Genomic DNA, 19,866 nt, shown 5'->3' on the forward strand with positions numbered 1-19,866 from the left:
ATGACCGAGAGAAAAACCAGGAGCAGACAAAAACGGACGTGGTGCTTTTCTGCCTGACTGGAGAGCAGTGGTACGCCATTTGTCTCCATCCATTCTGTTGACAGGAGAAGCCTCCAGCTCTCCGTCTGTGCGACCACAGACTCTGCTTACTGCTATTCTCCCTGCTCATTCACCTTTCTCCATCAGCTCTGTCTGTCGGCTAAAGTCTTTCAAGTGTGTGGGAAACATGAAAGTCTGTCTCGCTCACAGATGCATGGATACACATGCTTGCATCTATCTATCTTATAGATAGACAGATAGATAGAGAGACAGATAGAGCACAATGAGAGACTGCAATGTTTTACTTGTTTCTTCCTAACACACACACACACACACACACATCATAAGATCTTGTGAGTTCCCTCCCCCAACTCACGTGTCCTCCCCTGATAATAACAGTACAGTGCTGTAGAGCATTAATGATTAATCTATGTTCATTTCTGGGGCTGGGCTGAGACGTCTTAAACACTATGATTAGCTTAACTTCCGATCTTTCAACCCTCATCTCAGGGGTGTTTGATCACCGAGAATCGCTGCGCGCTCCCACTGCTCCGGACATCTTCAGCATGGACGCATCCTAACAGGATTAGCCCTGCCGCCTGCCACACATTCACTGAATCTGAACAATAGCGGTCATTAGTTTATGCCGGGGTCCAGATCAAGTGAAAGACAACTCGCCATGCCATGACCTCTTGATCCGTGTATAGCCCACTACAAGTGCGTGGAAGGCTTCACTAATTAGAGGTTTGTTTGGATTAAATATTAAACCCTGTTCTGTAGCCTGGCAGCTTTCCTTGTTTCATTGTATCCAGCAGGCCAGAAATACAGACACGGCCAAGGGGGAAAAGTGGCTGAGAGATAAAAGACAACCGCCTATTTCTACCCTAACCCTGAAAAAAAAAAACTCACACAGCCCTTTAATGGAGACAGTATCAGCTTAATTATTTGATTATGGGATTTACACTATGGGGCACTTTGAGCTGCTCCATCTTGGGAGCATTTACATGCATGGGTAGACAAAGTCAACAAGAAACAACAGTGTGAAACAGAGTGCAATGCATGCATAATCAAGCTTGAAAGGAAACATGGGGCAAGGATGCACATACAGAAAAAGGATTTACAAGCAAACAAATGCATACTATTGTATTACACATTACACTAAACAGATTACAACTGAAAACAGAACAGCATTTAATATGTATGACTGAAGTGTGTATGGTGCATGTATGAATACATGGTCACAAAAGAACAGATGAATAATGTATGTGTATTAATTTATTCAGGAGAGAAGTGAACAGCAGGTCAAGGTGTCTACTCGAGCAGAGCCTTCCTCTCAGATGTGACAGCACACGGGCATGGTGAACAGGTGTTAGTGACCTTATGCATGCAGAGATGGTTTAAACGGAGATTTTTACTTTTTATATGTTGTCTTTTATAGTAAATGAATTGTATACTATACCCTAAATATATTGCATTTGCTCCTGTAGTGCACTTTTCTGTCCGTGCTGAACCGTCAAATGTCCTACTTTCTGAGACATATCACTGAAGATGGGTTGACGTTGTGAAAACAGGTGTCGATTAACTTTTTGACTGCGTTACAGTCAGCTTCACAGTCTACCGTTAAGGGGTTTTTTGAGGCATGACGTGTAAATCGTGGAATATTTCCTTCTGTCTCCAGCAAGCGACTCTGCAGAAGGGGGTTCCTTCTGAACAGCCCACAGAGCAGGGACCCAGCGGTGTGTAACTGACAGCACAGAGAGAGGCGAACAGTGTGGAGTTAGTCTCGCACGTGAGCGGTGCCCCAGTCAGTGTCAGAGCTGTGATTCAGGCATTTGTACCATGGCACATGGAGGTGGAGAAATCAGGATACTGCCAAGGGCTAGTGAGAAATATAGGCTAAAAGGAGCCAAGAGCAATGTGGGACGGTAGCCTTGGGGGAATTCTCTATGATCATGTACTGTAGGGTAGTGAGGATTACAGTTAGGGTTGTCTGCACTCCAGTGAAGGAAAAAAAGAACACAGAATGGTAAAGAATTTTAACTCCATAATTGAGTTCAAACATGGGGAGGACGTGAAGAGACTGGAACAAAGGAGTAAAACTAGCATATCAGAGAATGTTATTCTAATACCTTGGCCAAAGAGCAGCTTTATTACTTCCTGTTCTATTCTTTGTTGACAGATGTAGTGTGAGATTGGCCTCTGTGTTGAAACCAGACACTGACATACTGTACAAACAGTAAATGCTGCAGAAATGTTTCTTTCAGCCTGATCATGGGGTCAGGCCTCAACTGATGATTGTACGTATTGATTGGCTGAAAAACCATGACTCAGAGTTTGGAGTCGGCGGACACCGTGCTGGGAGGACGGCGTCCTCTCAGCGCGCTCATAAAACATGCAGACACATCGAGCATGCAGAACTTGTTGAGCCTGCCATTGCACAGGAGCACAAAGGAAAGTTCAAACACAAAGCCAGGATTTATGTGCTATGTAGGCAGCTGTGCACATTCACTTTTGGTTTGTGTGTGCACATTGGTTTTTAAAGGCTTGTAAGAAGTCACACCCAACTAAGCCTCACCTCTGACTTCAATTTTGGAAACAAGCTTATAGCTAAAAGTTTCTTCCCACAGCAGAATGATTCCCCTCTTGCTCCTCATGCAGCACATGGGATTACAGTTCACAGCAGGTGGATTCAATCCACACACCAACACGTCCTTTGATTAACACTCCTCTAGTTCATCATTAACTGGATTACTCTGTCTGTCTTTATGTCGCTCAATCCTCTGTCTCTCTCTCATTCTACTCACACATATAGTATAGTATCGTATATAGTATAGACTGATTTCTGTTTTGAATGTTTTTCTTTAATGAACACTGTACCGGCGGTGTTATTTATCTTCTACATGGTGTGAGTGTGTCGTGGGGCACGAGTAATGAGTCACAGCATTGTTTCTGGTGCGGAGTAAGCTTCATCTTGATGTTTACTGTATGTGTTGTGAGGCAGGATTATGTTTTTACATTTTCAGCTGAAAAGTATGTCAAGGACAAAGGTAATATTGCACCTACTGAGTCTGTGCATTCCCACGTACGCTGGTGCTCTGAGAATAGACTCATTCTGTCAGATCCTGCCACACTCTTTGTCACACGTGGAAACCTCCTATATACAAACACGCTTCTGTGAAGAAGGAAAAAAAAAAAAAAGTGTCAGCTACCACCAGGCTCACAGTGGTGTAAATTATTCTCAGTTTTGTCTCAGGTTCTTACATGTCAGGTGTTGCTGGTGTATTTTCAAGAGCATCTAAAAGCTGAGTGCTTAATAAGGAAGTAGGTTGAAGAGAAGGAAGTCACTCAAACTGTGGATCAGCTGGCTGTACCTCACAGGTTGACACTGTGCCTAAAAGCAGTGCTTTAGACTCCAAGCTGCTTAAAAGATTTCAGTGTGTTACTGTACATACCCATGGCATGGGAAAATGCTGCACCCAGACAGTGCACAGTTTCTAAATTTGACTGTCTGACCAGGAATAGTCGCCTCAGCAGAGGGAAATTGGGCAGTGTGCGGAGTGTGGCCCAAAACAATTGTTCATGAGCAGAGAGAGCATTTGGGTTAGCATGGATAATCCACACACCCATAAAGAGGATTGGAGAATCTCACAGGCTTTGGTGACTTGTGAGCTGGTGTTTATTTCACATCACAAGAACAAGGCTGTTGGTGTCACAGCGAGGGCACGTCAGCTCCACTGCCATGTCACTGAGAGCATCATGGGTAGACGGTGTTGCTTTGAAGATAGTGGCAGGAAGGAGGAGGGAGGGAGAGGGGAAGAGCGCCGAGCACGTTTTGGTGTCTTTGCGTCTTATCTCGCCACAAATCCGTTGGTTTAGAGACATGATGTGATAACGGAGGCTGTGCTGACTGAGACAAGGATACGGCAGCGCTAACGGCTAACGAGCATCCTCTGAGTTCACTGATCATCCCTTGATGATGATGGTGCTTCACAAGAAAAGGAGTTCTGCATCAACGGTCAAACTTCCATCGATAAACACAAAGGGGTGTTAGTTTGTCTGTGGGATTAAAAACGAGAGGGTAAAAATAATGATGTTGTTATAATTATTATGTATGTGGACGTCTTTGTAAGCACTTCACCTCTCTGGTGTGCAGAGGTAATTGACTCTCTTACCTTGGCCCTGAAGCTCTGAGACCACCCTGTGCAGAAAGACAAGGTTTTTCTGTCAAGTCTGCCTGTGACCTCAGACAGCACAGACTCTGCCCTTAAACACTGATTCTCAAACATTGAAAGTCTAAGAAGCGGAGATATGGCTACAGGTCGGAGGCATCGCTCATTGCCCTGGAGGAAGGAAGTTTTAATTAAAGGAGGACAAAGCCTCTAATAAAACAGTCAAACACAAACCAATAGCTGTGCTGCAGCTGCGTCTGTTTAGTAATGGCTTGTTGACGTGACGCATCAAAAATTACAACTTGTATCATTTAAATCTCCTTGTTTTACAGCTTGTAATACAATCTTCCGTCGGTTTTCATTATTTCTGCCCAAAACTCTAGATTTGCAGAAATAAAGACCTTAAGAGCTTCATCGTTAGAAAGTCACTCTGTCTGAAATGATGTGTGTAGTGTGCATTCATTAATACTCGGGCAGACTTTATTTCCTGAAAAGTTTGGGTGGTCTGTAAGATTTATGTAACTGAATGAACCTGTATTCAACAGTGTTTGCCCATCCCCACTAACTGACTGTGGTTTTACATTTTCCACTACTCTGGGTGAAACAGGGCAATGTTGTCTTAGTTTTCAATTCCATACAGTCAGTGGACGACTGTACGAGTGCCTATTAAAGGTGCATGTGTGTGAGCGGGAACGCGTGTTTATCCACGACGGGACTTGAACACGTGTGCGTTACACTTTTGAAGCTGCGTTGTGTGAGCACCAGTATTAAAGGAGCTTACGTTGAGGAGAGTTTCTGCAGCTCGGCCCTTCTCCTCTGCTGCTGAATGAAATGTGGTAAAGTGGTGTCTGCTAAATGACATGTAATGTGATCTTGTTTCTTTTATAGTTCTACAAAGATGGCCACCATTTTACTTAAACTCTCCATCTCTTAATAACAGTCACATGTTACATTCAGTGGTACCCAGCCCATCTTACATCCCACAGCCCAGGAGAATGGATGCTGCGCCTCTTGATTTTCTGCACTACTGTCAAAGCAGAGCCTGGCTTTAATCCAGCTCATTAAAACCCAGTTAATGTTTGTCTTGATGGCCCCGTGGAGACAGAGGGAGAGACAAGCCAGTGTTATTCCTGCCTATGATGAAGCGTCAGCTCAAAGCCTGCATGGCTTTCTTCGATAGAGCACTACCCTGCTCTGTAGGGACACATTTAATTTACAAACAGACATTCCCAATTTAATATTGTCAGTATAAAGTTGTTGTGGCCTTGTTGAGGTCACATTAGCAGTATTTGTGTAAAGCTGACCAAAGGTAGAAGACAGAGGTCAGTATAGAAATATATAGAACGCCCTCAGGCCGCAGGAGATGCTGAATTTGACCTTTTCCTTGAACGTTAACATGAATGTGTTGACTTTCACTCACACTGCCATGATATCAACGTGTAGCTCACGACAGAATGTCAGCACGTGTCACTATTTCATCGGCATGCATCATATTAACGTATTAATAGCTGATACCCAAATCATACTACAAAAGTAGTTGAGTTTGTAACTGACCGTCTAACTCCTGTGTGCAGGTGTAAAGGGGCCTCCCACTATGGGCTCTCCGCAGACAGGAAGCGACGCTCGCAGGAAGGCGAATGCACTGACAGCACATCAGAGCTCACCATTGCTACACTACCTAATGATGGGCCGACCTCCGCTGCTGTGGCGCTCCTGTCAGATGAGCAAGGTCTGGTCAACCCCGCTTTTGACCCCAGCATGGAGGACAACAGCCAGTCAGGCAGCACAACCAGCCTGGCCGCCCGCAGCAGCTCAAAGAAGAGTGAGTGTGAGTGGGCAAATGGATGTTCGTGCTCATGTGAGGCCAGGTTCAGTGTGGCATGATGCTATCGTGAAGTTATCTGTGGAAACAGAGAGAGAGAGAATGCTAAAGGGCATTTGTGTTTAGCCAGATTGACAGATTGAAAATCAATAGAGTGTAGAGAACCTTCTAGTCACTGTAACATAGTCTCCCAGTCAAAACCCGATGTGTGTACAGACATACGTTTACATCTGCACACTCATGATATATAACCCAGGAACTTGTTCAACCTCGAAAACAGTCTTTGTTTTCCCTAATGATCTCTGATAGAAATCCTATTAGCCAATTAGCTTTTTTTTTTTCCGCCAATCCATAAATTCTCTCCATGGAAAACAGAAGAGAAACCCAGAGGGAAAGTCACCGAGAGGGCAGCAACATTATTCATTCAAGGGAAATAAAAAAAGGAAGGACAGGTATCTTAATACCTAATGATGTGGTCGCAAATGTCCCTCCCACCATTTCTCCCACCCTGCCGAAAGCAGAACAGTTACAGGGGTTCTTCTCTGCCCCTTCATCCCTCTACCCATCCTCTAACATCAACACACAAGCAGTGGGGACACCAAATGATGCTGCATCAGCACTTTTGGCTTGGCCGGCTGAGTGAGCAGCACCACCACCACCACCACCACCACGAGCACCACTACTGCTGAACAAGCTGTCAGCTCCAGAAGCGGCTGGGGCTTTAAAGAATAATGTGGCTGTCAGGAGCCCTTGCATCTCCTCGAGCCCGCAGAGAGAGGGAGGGGCGCTGCAGAGACTCGCTGTCCTGAGCTCGGTGCAGCTGGGCTGCTGCCTCTCCACTCCACTGCAACCTCTTGTTGCCTGTCTGCCTTTTTCTGAGAGAAGCAAAGTACCAGACGAGAGTCTCTCTGGGATGTTCTTTTTTGGACATGGTCACTAAAACATGTATGTTACATCACTGCTGAGGTTATGCAACTACATAACTAAAAGATGCATTATTTGAACACGTCACTAACTAATTCTTGGAATAAATGGCTGGACTGGAGGCGATTAAACTCCCATTGATTTCAGTGAGACCGCAGATTTTGATGCAGAGGACTACATCCAAAAACTGGCAAAAACAAAAGCTGAAGCAGGCTCAACGTTTTCATTGTAGATTCCTTGTTTTCCTGTAAACAAAAAAAGTTCATTTGCACACAATAGAGTTTCTTTGATAGTGTCTTTATGAAATTCATAGTTTCTTTCTTCTGTCACATCCATTTAGGCTGCTGACTCATACCACAAATAAAAGGAATTTCAATAGCTTCCAGACACTGTGGTAAACATGTTTAAAATCTGTAAAAAAAAAAACTGAAAAACATGCGGATTGAAAGTGGGTATTTGTGTTTGGGTAACAGCAATAACTATCACTTGAGTCAGCTTGGTGCATCCTTAATATATCCTTGATACAAGTCTTGTTTTTCATTTCCTTCATCAAATTTTATTTTAGTTTGCCAGGAGAACAGCATCACAATCTGCATTTACAGAATACAAACAAACAAGGACCCACTTTTAGTAATGATCAGAAAATAAGAGATTCAAAAATCTTAACTACAAATTTTGGCATCAGGTAAACTCCATTATACTATTGTCTTACCTATAGCTACAGCAACACTGACACAACATGTTTTTATAGGCAGTAACTGGCTGCTAAAGACTGAAAATACATTTGATTGGCTGTGTGGAGGCCCTGGCCCTCAGACATGTCCGGGCATGTTAAAGGGTGAGGTAATCTATTATAAAGTGCCTCTCTGTTTCCCCCTGTCTCCTTTGCAGTTCGAAATTTTGACCGCTCCTCAGTGAGGAGTCGTTCCTTCAGGAGGTTGAACCGGGCATTCAGTGTCCTACGAAGAACCAAGAGTGGCAACGCAGTGAGCAATGAAACATCTGAGGAGCGGGACAATGTCAGGAACTCCACTATTCCACAGGAAGGTAAGGATCATGCTATTATACAGTATAGGCAGTATATGCTCCTTGGGAGGTTCACTTGTCTTTGCATTGTTGGCTTGGCTGTACAATGAGGGTGACATGGTCAGGAGCCAACAGTGTGGCAATAGCATATGTTTCCTTAATTATTCAGCTACAGATTGCAAAAGTCTGCTGATGCATCGCTAGAAGACAGATCGGGAGGGAGGGAGAGTGGTCGCCTGAGGCACTCTGGACAGAGATGATGAGCAGGAGGTCACTGGAGGTGGCTGGTGACAACATGTTCTTCTCCTCTTTCATCTCTTTCTCCACCTCTTTCTCCCTTGTTATCTCACTCTCCCTGCAGCACACTCAGGGTCATCAGGTGCTCACTAGGTTGATGGAGTAGTCACCAGGGAGAGCAGTGTTCTTGCCGTGGTAAAATAAATAAAATGTAATGTATCTAATGCCCCTTGTGTTATGGTAATGCAGAGGAGGGAAGCAAGTATAAAAGAGCGTAATGTTGGAAGAAGAACTGCCGTATGATGACAGGAGGAGAAGAAATGTGTTATTACGTAAGAATGAAGGATGACGAATGATCAGTTACTTGGATTATTCTCTGTGGCCATCACTGTGGAGGCTGAGAATAGATTAAATATTCATTGCCTCGCCTGCTGCTGAAGAGAACAAGATAGATGGAGAGGATGGAGAAAGAAGTATAATTTAACAGCGGTAACATTCTTAACAGTTTGTACAGTATATAAACTGTATATGTACCACCAATTAGCCATAACATTAGCTGTTTAAAAAGAGAAGCTATAGTAGTGGTTAAAAAAAAAAAGACAGTAGTATAAAGGAAACAAAAAAGGTAACGCAATGCCCTCATGAATGAAATGAAAAGATACTTAAATGAAAATATTTATGGATGAAGTAAGATGAAGGTGTTAAATGGAATGGTTGCATAATAGCTGCAGATCCCCGTGTTAATGTGATCTCCCTCCTTGGAGCAATATGCCGCAATAAAGACAAAATATTGACTTTGGAATGAAGAAAGTGCAGCGTGAGTAGCAGTGCCTGTGGAGACCAGAGGGAGACAGCCCACTGAGGAATAGGGGGAGGGAGACATTTTTCATAACCAAAGAAAAAGAAATACAAGAAATGCATCTTTTCTGTCATTTATTCATTAAGGCTGCTGGCCAAGATGAGTGAGCCCCACCCACTTCCTCTCTGTCCAGTCTATGGCGTGTTAGTCTGCTGGTTTGTGGATTTGACCACTGATCAACACAATAACAACACAATATCAGAGAAGTGGCAAAATGAAGACATTTCTCAGAATTTGTTTACATGGCTTAATCTTGTGTATTGCTTGAGCTGATCAAGTGTTGGGATGAAAATACAAACTTATGTCAGTCTTTAGTAATATAATTGAATGCATTGCATGGACTTTACACAGTAGGCTTCAATAACAAGCAGGAAATGCACATTATAAAACTATGCAAAAGTGCGTGTGATGTTGCTGTTCCCCACCCAAGTAATAACTATGGAAATGTAAAATTGCGGATTTTCCCTAGAATACTTGCTACAGATGTATGTGACTAATGGCAAAAACATCAAGTTGGTTAATCAGCCAAGAACATTTTCCCTCTTGAGTTGAGCAAGTTTGTTTTACTAACCTGGGGGAGTAGGGACAGCTGGTTCCACTGTTGATCCTCTCTAACATAATCTACCTTTTTTTTTCCCTCTGTGAGTCTCATTTTCATTCTCTTCATCTCCCATTTCCTCTCCTATTTTACTTGGCTGCTCCAATCCAATTTGGATTTTCTTGTGCATTTTATTAAAATGAGCCGTTTCCTTCTCCTTCATCTTCCTCTTTAGTGCTGGCTCTTCCTCAGCTCCATCACCTGATCCCTGATGGTGAGCTTACCAGTATTAAGATCACACGGGTGGATCCCTCAGAACCTCTGGCCATCAGCGTTGTCGGGGGCAACGAGACCCCCTTGGTTCGCATCCTCATCCAGGATATCTACAGAGAGGGTGTCATTGCACGGGATGGACGCTTACTTCCTGGGGACATGATTCTGAAGGTATCACAGAAACAAACACAGCAGTATCCCATATCGAGTAGAAGCAGTCAAAGTTCTAACGTTAATGATGCCCTCTCAGGTAAATGGCATTGACATCAGCAATGTACCCCACTGCTATGCTGTGGCAACCCTCAAACAGCCCTGTCAACTCCTCCGACTCACCGTGCTCAGAGAACAGCGCCATCGCTACCGCTCGCATAGCCACCAACATGGCCATGGACACAGCCATGACGGTGCCGGGGGCCACCCCTCTCACGTTCTACCACACCTTCCCTTGAGGGATGACAGCATCCACGTGGTCCTGAGTAAGAGCACTCCAGACGAACAGCTTGGCATTAAGCTCGTGAGGCGGCCAGAGGAGCACGGAGTGTTTGTCTTTCACCTGTTGGAGGGCGGCCTGGCTGCACGTGACGGACAGCTGTGTGTGGGTGACCGTGTGCTCGCCATCAATGGGCACGATCTACGTTATGGGGCACCAGAACACGCTGCTCTGCTTATTCAGGTGAGTTAACAAGGGTTTACAAGCACAAGATAGTGTGTTGGTTTTTCTTCGAAAGGAATGGATGTAGCTCAGAGAGCAGGTCCTAGCAATTTGTAGGAAGTTCATAGTCGTGACACTCATATGAGTCCACATGTTGTTACAGGTCTGTAAACAACTGGACTCTGTTCTTACTCAGGGTCTCTGAGGTATTAAAGATAATTGCGGTGATTCAGGCTAATTGTGTTGTTCTCTGCTGTTGTGTCTGCACAGACCGCACTTAATAGTATTTAATTGTGGCGATTCCCTGATGGACCAGGACATGCAACTGCCTCTGGTTCCTGGTTGATGCCAGTCAATGGTGGTGTTTGTTGTTAATCATGGTTAATTGCAACATGTTAGTGGCTGACTGTGCCGGGTCTCTGAGCCCGGAGTTCCTGTCTAGGCAGTCTGACCGGCTCTTCTGTGTCTCTGTGGAACCAGGATAGCCCCTGAGAGTAGACACGTTCTGTCAGAGATTAAGAACTGGGAAGGAAGAAATTAAATTAGTCCAACTAAGGCAATAATGGGCAGGACCAGCTAATTCAGGAGTCAGCTCTGTGTAACTGAGTTCAGGGGAAACCTCAGAGGAACGAGAGCAGGGGGGAAGAGGCAAGCGGCCAGCCAGTCTGTGTGTCTGTTGGATGACTTTCATGTGAATGTGTAATGAAGGCTGGACTGGCATTTCACTGTGGTAGGTTCAGCAAAAATGGTGACAGTGAATTAAATCTATGGTTGATAGATTTGCTGTTAAGTTCTTCTTAAAAGGCCGTTTCACCGAGATACAAAAAGGCATACAAGTGCTAGACATCACATTCAAATCATCATTGAATCTTGAATGTTGATTAAGCTAATCTCTTGTGTTTCTCAGTATAGCATGTTGCCCAATAACATTCCCATTTGATGGCGACCGTCTTGGTCAACAGCAACACTGTTATTGTAAAACCAGCGGGTTGCAAACAGGTTTGAATAGTTCTAAAAGCACACACGGTGTCCACAGAACATTTGAGAAGTCAGTCAGACAGGATGAGAGCAGTCTGCCAGGGTCTGACTGTGCTGCTGGTGTATACACACAAACACTCCCTCAGTCTGATGAAGAAGAATAACACCATCAACAACAAAAATCACTAAAAGTGATTCAGTGGAGCTTGGTTTGAGTGTCTAGCACAGAGAGCACATTTTTTGGGCTTTCTCTGCGCTGATTTAGAGAAACAAGATTTCAACAAGGCTTTTGATGGCGTAGAATAACATTTGTAATGTAATGAGCTTTTTAAGGTGACGATATAAGTACTGGGCTTTAGCCGTCATCCAGTTAACCCGCCTTATTATAAAGTCTGGAAACATGTGTTTCTTCAGTGTCAGTCATGTCTTAACATTGTGTGTTAACTCTTCATGGTCTCTAGGCAAGTGAGGAGGGTGTCCACTTCATAGTGTCTCGTCAGATCTGCCTACCAACCCCAGACATCTTACAAGAAGCTCCGTGGGGCATGGATGGTCCCCCACCATACTCTCCCGTGGATATAGAACAAACACTACTGGTGAGCAGACACACACACGCATGCATGCAGTGCACAAGAGACAGGAAGAGTACCTGTACACGAGGGAGTACAGTCTCCCCTTCCCTTGATAAATATTCCCTTTCAGGTACAAAATGATTCAACCTATTTTTCTCCCTTCAAAGCTGAACGTGTCATTCAAACACCACCACAGACAGTCTTCTCCCCCTCAGAGCTGCTGCACTTGTATCAGCCATTTTATTTTCACTCGACAGACAAAAACATCCTGTCATCCAGCAGGATTTAGAGTACCTTCTGCCAAACCCTCACCAAAGCTTTTATCCAGACAGTAAAGTCGGCTTCTGTACATCGCTGTCACTGAAAATTCATTCTGTGTCGAGTCAAAAACACTGCCAGCTACATATTTGCCTCAATATCCCTTTTGAAAAACAGGATGACATTATGACAAATAGTTGTTTTTTTGTCTTGCAGAGAGTGAAATGAATGCTCAATATGACACCACGGGCAGTAACTGGTTAATTTAGCTTAGCTATTCAGCTATTCTACCAGAATTGCTAGAGCTCACCTTGTAATACCTTCATAACTAAAAAAATATATTGTGTCCTGTGTACAACCTGTCATTTAAACTTTGGTTTACGTATACATGAACAAATTATGTACATATGTTCTACAGTAATTAGGGAGCTTTACAGGAGCTAGTAGGCCAATGTTGTTAGTTTTGGGTGGAGCACGGCTATTTCCCTCTGCTTAACCTTTCCATGTCAGGTTTCGTGAACCCGGCACGTCGGTACGTGTCAAACTACTCACAACAGCCCACACAGTAGAACACAGCACACATCTTTAATGACGTTGCATGGGAAGGCAGACTGTATTCACTCAGGATCATACCCACCACCGTCATGGCCTGGGCTCCACCTGCAAGTGATGCAGAAATGTGTGAATGCAACTACATCCCATCGACCTCGATGTGTCCATGTGTTATTCATTACTACTCTACTCTCCCTGGCCCTGATCACAGAACAAAAAGACACTTGAGCTGCCCACCCCACCCACCCTAATATCCACTACCAGTTATGCTAATGAGGTCATTTATTAATTAGCGCATATGTCTATGTTGTTGGACTCCGATAGCGTAACATGGATGGTTCGCATATTAATTTTCTGAGCATTCAGAAGCTATCGCACGTCACAGTCTTCATTAATATGCAAATGTGCCGCTGCACAATCTAATCAGTGTGTGGAGTCTATACAAGTGCCCTTGGTGTCACAGCTTTGGTTTGGGTTTTGGTTCGGGTGGGGTTTTTTTTAACGAAATACGAACACTCCAACAAAAACACGGATGTATTTTTCATGTTAGCATCATGGAGGGACATCAATACAATAATGGTAGATTTATATATGGTTTATACAGTAGCATCAAATCAAAGAACTTCAAGATATTACAATATTCACCTATAAAACACCTGTCCAGGTTATACCCCACATTTCCCCCTACAGCTTTGTGCCCCTAATGTGGAGGATAAATTGGTACCAGCAGACAGTCATTAATTGACTCTTATTCTCTGTGAAGGACTCGTGTCAGAAGCCCGCATGCTATGAGAAGACAGTTACTTTGACTAAGGAACCGTACGACTCTCTCGGTATGACGGTGGCCGGGGGCATGTCCAGCCGAGGGTGGGATCTCCCCATCTATGTCACAAACGTGGACCCTGATGGTGTGGTGGGGCAGGAAGGCTCTATCCGCAAAGGTAAAATGAATGACTAATGCACTGTAAGATATGATAACCCTATTACATGTGTAAATGTTTCACTGACACCACCACGCTAACCTTGTTCTGCTACAAATGCATTTCATATGAGTTATAACAACTGGAAAACCGTCAAATCATAGTGTAGATGAGGAATATATCTACTTGTACTTGACTGAAATGGCAAACAGCAAAGTATTTAAAGAAAAAAAAAATAATAATAATTTTGACCACCTTTAAATTTGTTAGTGTAATCCATATGTTGTCTTTTCGAAAATACCGGCACACTTGGTCATTATCACTGGCTTACTAGACTCTAGAATATTATATAATCCCTATTGCAAGGAATATCATGTTCAGCTCTTTTGTGCTAATAATAATTATTCATTATTAAATTTGTTTACATGGTTGCCACTGTCATAAAGTTGACTTTGGAAACAGGAATGGTTGATGAACACTTGTGTTTCATTAGGAAGGCTGTTCATCCAGCAGAAAACTCAGAGCTCTACAAATGGGCTCTAATGTGCCGAAAACAAAAACACATACAAACATTGGCAGAGCAGTGCGCACGACTCGCTGTGCTCCAAACAAATTGTCGAGGACTTAATTATTTCATGATATGAAATCAGTCAGCTCTAAAATGGATCAAATGACAGAGCGGCGCACAAATAACTCCATGTGATAGCAATAATCTTCCTGTCTAATAATATAGTTTAAACCAGGGAAGTGAGAGATTGGAGCCTCGGCTGCTTATACCAGCATATCCATCTTCAAACATGACCATATTAAAGCCTGTCATTGTGCCCCCACTGCTGCAGCAGCTGTCTCTGTTTGTGTGGTGATGAAACCTGTTTGAGTATTATAATAGACTGTTATTTTGCATTAACATATCCACGCAGGGCAAATGTGCCCTTTGAGTTGCTTATTCACAAGCTGGACCGTGCTGTCAGTTTTTCTTGCACCACTTTCATCACTAGGAGGCTTTTTAAATCACAGGTGGTGCTTGGTTTTCCATACCCTTTGTGTTCCAGCAGGGATGCTTTTGAATATTAAATAGGTAGATGATAAGTCCCTGTCCTGCGAGGTCTTTTGAAAACCTATTATCAAGTCAGCAAACCTGGTTGGATGACAAGCTGTGCTGTCCACTTTCTCCCCGCAGGTGACATCTTGCTAAATGTGAACGGGGTGGATTTGACGGGGGTGACACGAGGCGAGGCTGTGGCCAACTTGAAAAACACCACCTCTCCTGTTGTGCTCAAGGTCTTGGAAATGCGTCCCCCTGAAGAAAGCCTGCAAGAGTGCCCGCTGCCGCCTTGTCTCACCCCCTCACCCACAGATAGCACCAAGAGTCCGCTTCCTAATGATGACTACTCCCCACAGTGGGTGTCATGGCTGCAGTTACCCAGGTGAGCACCCCTTGATCCACTCCATATTCATTTTTTATCCTTTTTCTTTGACTTTTTCCATTGCCAGAATAATCTACACCCCCACAGTGGTCCTTCTGACCTCTGCCACCAGGTGCCAACTCAAAATATTGACAGAGCGAACTTTTCAGCTTAAATATTCATAGTTATTTTATGAGTAGAACTTCCTCTCAGAACTTTTAGCATATGATTTAACTACAGTTAAAAGTGACAGAAGAGTGAATTGATTAGGAGTCAATTGTCAGTCAAAGGAACAGGTCCCATAAGTCATGGTAATGAAGTCTCGACCAGAGGTGCAGCTGAAAGCCTTTGAATGTAAATTTTATTCATCCCTGGGCTTTTTCTATGAGGCAGATTTCCAAATCCCACCATCATCTTCTGGGAGGAAAAGTCACACTGTGATTCAAAGAACTACAACCTTTTATCTCCTCAGCAGTGCTGGTTGTATCAGTCTAGCTGCAGCACACATAGGCAGCATGGATATACAGTATGTATAATTTAAAGATGAAGTTGAGAGATTAGTGTTCTTAAGCTCCCTCTTGGCTTATGCAGGCATCTCTACTGCTGCAAAGACATCGTCCTGCGGCGGAGCACGTCAGGCAGCCTGGGCTTTAGCATCGTGGGAGGTCAGGAGGAGGTCAACTGCAATCAATCCTTTTTTATCCGCTCTATCGTGGAGGGGACACCAGCCTACAATGATGGCAGGATAAGGTATACAGCTTTTATATTTTCTTATGTCCTGTGAGCAAAATGATATAGACCATTAAAAAACTTTCAGATTTTTGATGATTTCTATTAAATATTTTTCCTTTTATACGTATATAATTATACTTTAAATTCTTGTTGAAACTAAAATCTCTTTTACGAGCCATTCCACATGATTGCATGGTTTTTACAGGCCTGTCTGTTCCACAGCTGACTGACATTTTTCATTTTTGTGGCAATGCATGAATGAATTGGTTACAATCGGGTTGTTAAGAGGTTTTTAAGCAATACAGTAAAAAATGATCTAGAAAGTGATCTCCCGCCCTCTCTTTAAAACACTTAAAAAATAAACTCCAACAAAAAGTAATCAATTGTGACACTTTATGCTCCTGTTGTTAAATATTCCAGGAAAGTGGAGCAGTAGAGTTAATAGCTCTCTTCTCAAGTTTTGCTCTGTTTCGAGGCACCAGCATCTGTTAATGGCCACGTGTCTCTGTTCAGGTGCGGCGACATCTTACTCGAGGTGAATGGGAAGAGCACATGGGGCATGACCCACACTGCGCTGGTGCGTCTCCTGAAGGAGCTGCGAGGAAGAATTACCCTGACCATCGTCTCCTGGCCAGGCAGCCTGCTGTAGTGCAGCAAGTGCAGTGCACCAAGCCAAACACATTGCTGCTTCAGCAGCACGGACCAAGGAATGTGGAACTTAAGACTGGTTGACGTTTCTTAAGCTTGCAGCGTGGGAGAAGCTTAGAATAGTACTGTAGCTGTATGGATTCCTCACTTCTGATAGACAGCTGAGACATTGCCAGGAGTCGGAAGAGGGACACACAAAAAGACTGGAGTGTAACCAGAGGTTAACTTGCCCCTCTGAGAATGCCAAACCAGGGAAATCCAGGCCTGATCGGCTGCCTTTAACCAGGAGGATTGTGTTATCTGTTTAGGAGATGTGGTCATTCTCTGAAACAGTGTGGAGTGGGTGGATCACGAGGACGCACTACATGTTGCCAATTCCAGTAGTTATATATTAGGGTATGCGTTAAGTTGGACTCACATTTCTTTAATGTAAATGTTGGGTGTCTAAAAAAAAGTACTGATCCAAGCACTTGTAATACATTTCTTTTGTTTGTTTGTGGTATGGCCTTTTAAATATAGGCTCCATTCTGTTTGTACTGACAGTGGTTGTCATCTTCATGTGTTGACCTAACGACACGTTGCCAAGTAGTAGTCTGTGTTGAGGTTTTTTCTTTTCTTTCAAAAGCTATGGCTAAATGATCAAACCACTGGCAAGGAAAATATATTTAAAAAATATATATATATATATATATAAATATGGATCAATGTGCTCATAACAAGTTAAAAAAAATAATGACATTGTGGAGGCCTTACTAATTTTCTTACTTTGAAGAAAAACAAATAAAAGCTGACTTGGTTTCTGTGTATCAGTGGATGGTCTGGGGGCCGTCTACTGTGGTTGTGTCTGTCACACTTTGGCCTGTGTAATATATCTGATGGTATATTTGGTTAAATGATCAATAAAGTCATTTAAAAAGATCTGTGAGGAAACAGCCTTGTTTTGGACTTTATATATTAAAAGCTAATACAGAACAGATGCATTTGCATACAATATATACTTATCAGTGTCGCAGTTCTCCCACTTAAATCACGTTGTAGGATTTTTAAAGAATTTATTTGTAAATTATGGTGGAAAATAAGTATTTGGTCACCTACAAACCAGCAAGATCTCTGGCTCTCACAGACCTGTAACTTCTTCTGTAACTTCTTCTTCTCCACTCGTTACCTGTATTAATGGCACCTGTTTGAACTCGTTATCTGTATAAAAGACACCTGTCCACAGCCTCAAACAGTCACCACGGCCAAGACCAAAGAGCTGTCGAAGGACACCAGGAACAAAATTGTAGACCTGCACCAGGCTGGGAATAGGGAATCTACAGTAGGCATGCAGCTTGGTGTGAATAAATCAACTGTGGGAGCAATTATTAGAAAATGGAAGACATTGATAATCTCCCTCGATCTGGGGCTCCACACAAGATCTCATCCCGTGGGGTCAAAATGATGATGAGAACGGTGTGCAAAAATCCCAGAACTACACGGGGGGACCTGGTGAAGGACCTGCAGAGAGCTGGGACCAAAGTAACGAAGGTTACCATGAGTAACACACTACACCGACAGGGAATCAAATCCTGCAGGTCCAGACGTGTCCCCCTGCTTAAGCCAGTACATGTCCAGGCCCGTCTGAAGTTTGCCAGAGAGCATCTGCATGATCCAGAAGAGGATTGGAAGAATGTCATGTGGTCAGATGAAACCAAAATAGAACTTTTTGGTACAAACTCAACTTGTTTGGAGGAAGAAGAATGATGAGTTGCATCCCAAGAACACCATACCTACTGTGAAGCATGGGGGTGGAAACATCATGCTTTGGGGCTGCTTTTCTGCAAAGGGGACAGGACGACTGATCCGTGTTAAGGAAAGTGAGATTCGAAAGTGAGACCTCCTTCCATCAGTGAGAGCATTGAAGATGAAACGTGGCTGGGTCTTCCTGCATGACAATGACCCCAAACACACCTCCCGGGCAACGAAGGAGTGGCTCCGTCAGAAGCATTTCACAGTCCTGGAGTGGCCTAGCCAGTCTCCAGACCTCAACCCCATAGAAACTATATATATATATATATATATATATATATATATATATATATATATATATATATATATCTATTGTGTATATATAATACATATATATTATATTAACTTTACCCAATACATTTAATACACACAGCAAAATGAAATGTGTATACAATGCTATATAGAGCTGTTTCTTTTGTCAAGTAGAGCTTAGTCAAAGTCAGATTTGATTCGCTCTTGTGATCATTTACTTGTCCTTCTTTTATACATTTTCATACTTTGATACATAAGATCATGAATAAAACATTTCACCATTATTTCAGTTTTCCAAATCCCATCCACCCGTCAACACTCTGCCCTCAAATAATGAACACATGCAAAGATGTGTTTCAGTTTATTTCAGACATTTTCTTTCAGTTTAATGACGTAAATTGAATACATTGCACATAGGTATGTTTTTATAAGTGTACAATCACTTCAAAATGAACCTTTTTTGCTTTTTGTAGCATTAAAACATGTTTCTACAACAACCCAAACAGACAAAGCAGCTGGAGTGTGCATTTTGCATTTAGGAGTGAAAGCTTATTATGCAAACCAAGTCGAATGACATCCTTTCTGGTGCTGATGCACTTTGAAGAGGGAGGGGGATGCAGAGGAGTCCTAAATTTATTCCAGTCCACAGTCTCACTTACAGATGTTACTATTTCTTACACACTGGAGCTTCAAAGTAAAAGTAATAATAACAAGAATGTGTCAATTTGATTGCATTTCAATATCATGAAGCTCAACCAGGGACTTTAGTATTTTTTTCTCCTTGTTATTTTTGTTTGTTTTGGTTTCATTTTGTTCTCTAACTTTTCCCTTTCCTCCACATCAGCTCCCCATCCTCTGCAAACCATCACGTCTTTCACTCTTTTAGCCATCGTCAGTATCTTTTTCCCCACTTACTCTTTCAAAATAGTGATATTTTTTTGTGCCAATCCTCCTTTGTGTCGCTTTGACTCATTTTTCATTTACTTTCTTTTTTCTTTTTTTTACGTTTACTATTGATGCAACTGAAGGCAATGGGAAATAACACAATGGAGGAAAACGCATATTGGCCACAGGAGTTAGTCTGCTGGCCATTTTTCTCCACTGGGAGAGAGATAAGTCAGAACTCAAAGGACCAAAACCTTAACCACAGTGCCTGAGCTTTTGTAGACTCCCCCCCCGGCTGTGACTTTGAGCAACAAAGAGCCCAACACTAGTGTCACA

General features: G+C 43.0%; 1 protein-coding gene across 4 annotated transcripts in view; it reads left to right on the top strand.

The window, feature by feature from the left end:
• Nucleotides 1-17,523, top strand: part of lnx1 (ligand of numb-protein X 1) — a 30,324-nt gene extending 12,801 nt beyond the window's left edge. For 2 of the 4 annotated variants that reach the window (XM_044044000.1, XM_044044002.1), the window contains 9 exons: nucleotides 5,783-6,036; nucleotides 7,846-8,001; nucleotides 9,850-10,058; nucleotides 10,138-10,560; nucleotides 11,979-12,113; nucleotides 13,663-13,840; nucleotides 15,000-15,246; nucleotides 15,817-15,975; nucleotides 16,471-17,523. In XM_044044000.1, coding sequence (XP_043899935.1) covers nucleotides 5,783-6,036; nucleotides 7,846-8,001; nucleotides 9,850-10,058; nucleotides 10,138-10,560; nucleotides 11,979-12,113; nucleotides 13,663-13,840; nucleotides 15,000-15,246; nucleotides 15,817-15,975; nucleotides 16,471-16,606 — 1,897 coding nt within the window. In that variant the 3' untranslated portion in view covers nucleotides 16,607-17,523. The remainder of the gene's footprint in view (nucleotides 1-5,782; nucleotides 6,037-7,845; nucleotides 8,002-9,849; nucleotides 10,059-10,137; nucleotides 10,561-11,978; nucleotides 12,114-13,662; nucleotides 13,841-14,999; nucleotides 15,247-15,816; nucleotides 15,976-16,470) is intronic. The other 2 variants (XM_044044001.1, XM_044044003.1) reach the window with 1 other exon arrangement.
• The last annotated feature ends 2,343 nt before the right edge of the window (nucleotides 17,524-19,866 follow it).

Source organism: Solea senegalensis, linkage group LG14, assembly GCF_019176455.1.
Source record: "Solea senegalensis isolate Sse05_10M linkage group LG14, IFAPA_SoseM_1, whole genome shotgun sequence".
Taxonomy (NCBI): Eukaryota; Metazoa; Chordata; class Actinopteri; order Pleuronectiformes; family Soleidae; genus Solea; species Solea senegalensis.